Source organism: Oncorhynchus mykiss, chromosome 16, assembly GCF_057628025.1.
Source record: "Oncorhynchus mykiss isolate SJ-2025 chromosome 16, ASM5762802v1, whole genome shotgun sequence".
Lineage (NCBI taxonomy): Eukaryota > Metazoa > Chordata > Actinopteri > Salmoniformes > Salmonidae > Oncorhynchus > Oncorhynchus mykiss.
In genome coordinates this window covers 38844992-38851982 of record NC_143037.1, presented here as the reverse complement: position 1 = coordinate 38851982, position 6991 = coordinate 38844992, and the positions used below count along the sequence as shown (strand labels likewise).

The 6991-nt window shown below is 42.4% G+C and overlaps 1 protein-coding gene across 2 annotated transcripts in view; it reads right to left on the bottom strand.

Annotated features, from left to right (window-relative positions):
- Positions 1 to 1319: 1319 nt before the first annotated feature.
- Positions 1320 to 6991, bottom strand: part of LOC110491881 (putative G protein-coupled receptor 160) — a 50162-nt gene continuing 44490 nt past the window's right edge. For both annotated transcript variants that reach the window (XM_021565701.3, XM_021565700.3), the window contains one exon: positions 1320 to 2697. In XM_021565701.3, coding sequence (XP_021421376.1) covers positions 1680 to 2648 — 969 coding nt within the window. In that variant the 5' untranslated portion in view covers positions 2649 to 2697 and the 3' untranslated portion in view covers positions 1320 to 1679. The remainder of the gene's footprint in view (positions 2698 to 6991) is intronic.

The following is a 6991-nucleotide window of genomic DNA, read 5'->3' as shown; positions in this document are numbered from 1 at the left end:
ACAGCATTCTAACATAGGTGTTCCTTTTGTCCAGGTGGGAAAGGCCAGCACTTGCCTATCAAGTTAAAATGACATGGCTTGGGAACACGTCTTATACCCTGTGGCCTGATGGGGAAGACTGGATGAAAGCATGAGGAGGTTTTATAGGGCCTTCATTTTTGTGGAATCCAGCAGAATCCAGAATTCTGAAGGTATAGAATCAGGCGAAGAGAGAGTGGGAATTGTCATGTTATCAAACTTTGGGATAACTTTGCATATATAATTATGAAAAGCTTACCACATTGTTAATACTGTTATGTTTTGTGTTTCTCGTTGATTTTCAAGTCTTGTGCTATCACTCACTTAGGAACCAGAAGGACGTTGAAATGGAAGGGGTCGACAACTCCAGCGGACACGTTACTATCAGTTTCTATGTGAAATGGTGTGATCATAGAACAGAGGCAGAGTTTGTAAACCTCATGGTGAATCATGTTTATTTTTTGTTTTTGTTTTATTATTATTGTTTGTCCATCTATAAGTAATTCCCAAGTTTATGTCATGTTGAACAGTATGGAGTTAAATGTTCAAAACGGAGGACTGATGGATTCTGGGTTCTAACTCCTAAACTTGGGATAGTGTTAATTATCAGGTATCCTTTTGAAATATTGAGTGCTTAGGGTTAGAGGGTCTACACCAAAAGTTAATGGTTATCTGTAGGAGGAAGGTATATGGTGGGTGCAATTAATCTTGGAATGTGCTGAGTGCAGGGTAAATGATCATGTGGCAGCACTGATAAGGGGAGAGCCGTGGATAAGTGATGAAGGGGGTTGAGGTCACGTTAAGGGAGAAGGCACAGTTTATTGCCACTTCATTTCCTGCCTAGCCACAGAGATTTAGTGTTTGAAGAGAAGGAGAAGATTCCACCCCAAATTGGGGCACATACACCACTATTGGAAATGTATTTTGGTCAGTTCAGCTGTTTGACCCTCTGGGATAAATAAACATGGTTTAAGCTTTCATAGAGTCCGTTGAGTTCTTACACTGATAATTAGAACCTAACGAGATGTAGTAATATTTTTGTACATGTCTTACCTCCAAACGAGTCACCTACCAAGCCAATGCAATGGAGTGTAACGCGATCAGGTGCCCACTTTAGACCCTGAAAACTGACATGTATGATAGGCGTTTTCATAATCTAAAAGTCCTATTCCTATTAACTTCCGGTGTTGCGAGTGGCTTTATCTCAATGCTACTCCATACAGGCAGAATTTCTGCCTGCTTGAACAGCAATAGCTCAGCTACACATGAAAACATGAATTAACTTAGGGAATCGATAAAACTTTGTTCAGAGATTTTATTTATTTTTCTAGGCAAGTCAGTTAAGAACAAATTCTTATTTTCAATGACGGCCTAGAAACAGTGGGTTAACTGCCTTGTTCAGGGACAGAACGACATACTTGTACCTTGTCAGCTCAGGGATTCGATCTTGCAACCTTTCGGTTACTAGTCCAACGCTCTAACCACTAGGCTACCCAGCCGCCCGGCGTAGCCTACATGCACAAACACAATATAATAATATATATATATATATATACATATCATTTTATGTGTGTTATTATTATTTTTGTCTGTATGGAAAATTGTAAAATAAAATATTACTTTAAGTGCCAGAAAACATGCCACTGGCGGTGTAAGGCCTGTCAGTCGCTCTTGAGCCAAAACACCAGCCCCACCAATACGCTGTTGGCACACTCCAACCATAGGAGGTTGATGCTGATGTAGGCAGGGACTGCAAGGCTCAAAAGCTCACAGGCGATGCACATGACCAGGTAAGATGCCCACGTTGTGCCAAAGTCCAAAGTCAGGCTGAGGTAAAGGGGGGGCCTCTGCCATTCGGTATCCACTGCCAGTGCTTTCTGCTCGTCCTCGTCACCCCCTAGCTGCTGTAACTTGGCATACCTGAATCTCAAGTGGCTCTGCAGCATTGGGTTAACATTATCCCTCTGCTCTGACAGCCTGTTGGCCTCCTTCAGCCACAAAGGCATCTGTTTGTAGTGGAGCAGCATTACACAGCAGATGGCCACGGAGATCCCCACTGAGAAATGTACCACAAACACAGACTCCTGCACAGTGCACCCTAAAGCGTTCCTCCCTCCCTCGTACTCAACCTCTAGGAGGTTGGTGACTGCTGAGCAGCAGGAGTGCACACCGGCCAGCACCCACACCAGCAGCGTCAGGGAATAGTTCCATAGGTCCCTACAGGGAGCGTCGTGGCACGTGGTGTAGCGTGGCTCGGAGGCGTAGTCCAGCAGCCCCAGGCTCAGCATGGGCAGAGGCAGCGCGTTGAACACGGCTGAGGCATGCGCCAAGAGGAAGCAGATGGACACCGGGGAGCGGGCGGGTCCGAGGAACCACACAGCCGCCACAGCGCACAACAACACCACATCGACCAGGAAGACGGAGAGGCCACAGACGCCCATGAAGGAGGTGTGCAGCCAGCGCAAGCACATCGACAGGACCAGACAGTCCAGGCCCACCTTTAACAGCAAGATGAACAGAAACTGACCGGTGCTGTCCTCGTAGTAGCTCCCCTCCTCTTCCCAGGACTCAATGATGGCCAGCATGTTGAAGCTTTTGCCGTGAGGACTGAGCCCAGCTCCAGAAGTCATCTACTGGGTCTGTGACGTTCCACCCGATGTCACCATGCTCAGGGAAAAGCTGTTGAAGAGAGAGTGACATATGGAATAGTTAGCAGCAATCTACAAACAGCTTCTACCAAGCAATAAAACATTTTTCTTATGTTATCAGTACTACCTGGTCTCTTGTGACTTGTTTACAGAAACAATAAGAAACTTCAACTCTCCCTGTAAAGGGATAGTTCACCCAAATTACAAAATGACACAGGCTTCCATACCCTGTAAAGAATGCTAATATTGTACTATGACTTGATTGGGATTTGTGCCACAAATGCTAAAACGTTTGGAAACAGTGCCAGGAAACTAAACCAAAGCATGGATTGCTGTCATATCTTGTCCATGGACTGCTTACAGGGTAAGGAAACCAATATGTCATTTAGTATTTTGGGTGAACTTTCCCTTTAATGGATGTATCATGCCTCAACAGTCTTTGTTTGGATTCCACCAAAATCAAGTGTTATTGCATTTATAGCTCCATCTATGAATTTGAGCATGATTGAATTTCAAACCAAGCGACAGGGCTGCCTTTGACTTATTCACTTTTTTAAACGAATAGTTGTTTTACAATAACAAGGTTTCCATCCAACCTTTTTATTGCAAGTAAAATACGTTGGATAAACAGGCCTGATGGAAACCGCTGATTTGTCCGTAAGCTTTCCAGATGTCGACAAAACAAAACATGCGAGACAAGGTGGGATCTTTTTGTGTCTGTAAAATGTATTATACGTGAAATGGTGGTGGAAGTGCTTTTATGCATAAATATTGATATAATAACCATCATATCGAAGTAAACTTGGTCACGCGATCTCGTCGAAAGAGGAGGAATGGAAGCGCCATTAAGGTACACAATAGTACATTTTGGTAGACAGAAGGTGCTCTTTGGTAAAAGGGGTAAATTGGTCATCAAAAAGAAAGGAGGACCAAGGCACTCTTCATTTAATTAATTAAAATGCCTTTATTAGTATGGCATGTTCAATAGAAACAAAGTTATTTTTAAACGATGCGTTTCGGCTGCATGGCCTTCGTCAGGGAGAAAACGTTGTTTCTATTGAACATGCCATACTAATAAAGGCATTTGAATTAATTATATGAAGAGTGCCTTGGTCCTCCTTTCTTTTTGTTGGTCACGCGATATGTTGTATGATCGTCCCACTACAACTCAGGAAAGCATGCAGTTTATTAGGCTTTTCCCCTTTCTCTGTTTTTGCTAGTCCTCCCAGTTTTGACCCTTGCCTGCTTTGACTCTGAACTTGCCTGCCTGACCATACTGCCTGCCCTGACCTCGAGCCTGCCTGCCACTCAGTACTGCCATTTTTGTCTGTCCATGACCATTCTCTTGCCTGCCCCTTGGATTATAATAAATATCAGAGACTCAAACCATCTGCCTCCCGTGTCTGCATCTGGGTCTCGCCCTGTGCCCTTATGACCAGAGACTTTCTGTCGACTCTCTCCAGGAGACGGACCGGCGACCACAGAGAGACGACAAGACATATACTCGTAAATATGTCAATTGCAATATATACAGTGCCTTGCGAAAGTATTCGGCCCCCTTGAACTTTGCGACCTTTTGCCACATTTCAGGCTTCAAACAAAGATATAAAACTGTATTTTTTTGTGAAGAATCAACAACAAGTGGGACACAATCATGAAGTGGAACGACATTTATTGGATATTTCAAACTTTTTTAACAAATCAAAAACTGAAAAATTGGGCGTGCAAAATTATTCAGCCCCCTTAAGTTAATACTTTGTAGCGCCACCTTTTGCTGCGATTACAGCTGTAAGTCGCTTGGGGTATGTCTCTATCAGTTTTGCACATCGAGAGACTGACATTTTTTCCCATTCCTCCTTGCAAAACAGCTCGAGCTCAGTGAGGTTGGATGGAGAGCATTTGTGAACAGCAGTTTTCAGTTCTTTCCACAGATTCTCGATTGGATTCAGGTATGGACTTTGACTTGGCCATTCTAACACCTGGATATGTTTATTTTTGAACCATTCCATTGTAGATTTTGCTTTATGTTTTGGATCATTGTCTTGTTGGAAGACAAATCTCCGTCCCAGTCTCAGGTCTTTTGCAGACTCCATCAGGTTTTCTTCCAGAATGGTCCTGTATTTGGCTCCATCCATCTTCCCATCAATTTTAACCATCTTCCCTGTCTCTGCCGAAGAAAAGCAGGCGCAAACCATGATGCTGCCACCACCATGTTTGACAGTGTGTTCAGGGTGATGAGCTGTGTTGCTTTTACGCCAAACATAACGTTTTGCATTGTTGCCAAAAAGTTCAATTTTGGTTTCATCTGACCAGAGCACATTCTTCCACATGTTTGGTGTGTCTCCCAGGTGGTTTGTGGCAAACTTTAAACAACACTTTTTATGGATATCTTTAAGAAATGGCTTTCTTCTTGCCACTCTTCCATAAAGGCCAGATTTGTGCAATATACTGATTGTTGTCCTATGGACAGAGTTTCCCACCTCAGCTGTAGATCTCTGCAGTTCATCCAGAGTGATCATGGGCCTCTTGGCTGCATCTCTGATCAGTCTTCTCCTTGTATGAGCTGAAAGTTTAGAGGGACGGCCAGGTCTTGGTAGATTTGCAGTGGTCTGATACTCCTTCCATTTCAATATTATCGCTTGCACAGTGCTCCTTGGGATGTTTAAAGCTTGGGAAATCTTTTTGTATCCAAATCCGGCTTTAAACTTCTTCACAACAGTATCTCGGACCTGCCTGGTGTGTTCCTTGTTCTTCATGATGCTCTCTGCGATTTTAACGGACCTCTGAGACTATCACAGTGCAGGTGCATTTATACGGAGACTTGATTACACACAGGTGGATTGTATTTATCATCATTAGTCATTTAGGTCAACATTGGATCATTCAGAGATCCTCACTGAACTTCTGGAGAGAGTTTGCTGCACTGAAAGTAAAGGGGCTGAATAATTTTGCACGCCCAATTTTTCAGTTTTTGATTTGTTAAAAAAGTTTGAAATATCCAATAAATGTCGTTCCACTTCATGATTGTGTCCTACTTGTTGTTGATTCTTCACAAAAAATACAGTTTTATATCTTTATGTTTGAAGCCTGAAATGTGGCAAAAGGTCGCAAAGTTCAAGGGGGCCGAATACTTTCGCAAGGCACTGTATTTTCGAATGAGCGGTCGTTAATGTAAACTATTAGCATTTTCTACGAGTGTAGTTATCAGCTATGAGTTTCCCGCTGTTGAGCAGTCCACACCCCCTTTCCGTTGTCTACCAAGCAATCATATTGGTTTCGTCCGCTAGGGACTTTTTCTTTGTATCATGTCATACCCCATGTATGAACTAATTGTGTGTGTTTTCACGTGTTTCTGTGATTTGGTTAGTTAGTTAGTAAATAAATAATTAAGCCAATTTGTATATCACTGATTCATAATTTATGCTAAGGGTTCGTGCTGATATCCAAGGGTTTGCGAAATTCAGTCATGAGAACTGATGAGGTAATTACAATACATTAATAAGCACTGTTTTGAAAATATCTGTGGAGTTATATTCGGGAAATTGACACTCTATAAACATATTTTCTGTGGTGCCCCGTCTTCCTAATTAATTCAAGTTACATGATTAGTTTAATCGCATAATTAAATTACACATAGAGAATTGATTTGATAATATACAGTTGTCAGCTTTAATGATAGTCACAGACATGACAATGCCCATATGGGGCATACTTCCTTGACTTACACCCTTTCACAAACTTCCTCAAGTGGGTTCGGTGTTGGGTGGTTTTGTCTGCTTCTTTCAAGGATAATCCTGCATCTTTAAATTCTGTCTCCACAGACCTTCTCAAGCTGTTTCTGGGTGTTCCTGGTTTCCTTTTCCCCTGTGGGTTCAAGGTTAGAGCTTGTCTGGTTGTGGGTGGTGGGTGGTTTCCTCAAGGTGTTCCTGACACGGCCCTATTTCCTGCATTTTATTTGTGACAATTTGTTCTTGCTGTGTAATTTCCCAGAGATCTTCATTCCATATGGCCACTGTATTCTTAGCCATTTGTTTATGAATGTTTGTAGTTTATTGCTTGTGACTTGTGGCTTTCCATATAGTAAAACTGATTTGACGTTGGTATTGAAGATTCATAGATTGTTTAGTGTTCATTTGTTTTGAGATCCATATTAGCTTAAGCATTAGAAATGCAGTTCTTGCGTTTCCTATTCTTGTTTGTAGATCTTTTGTCACTTCCTCCATCTTTCCTGATGACACTTCCCAGATAAGTGAATGTGTCACTTCCTCCAGTACATCTTGTTCTGCAAATGTTTTATGTGTACTGTGTTGTCAACAAAGTGTAGG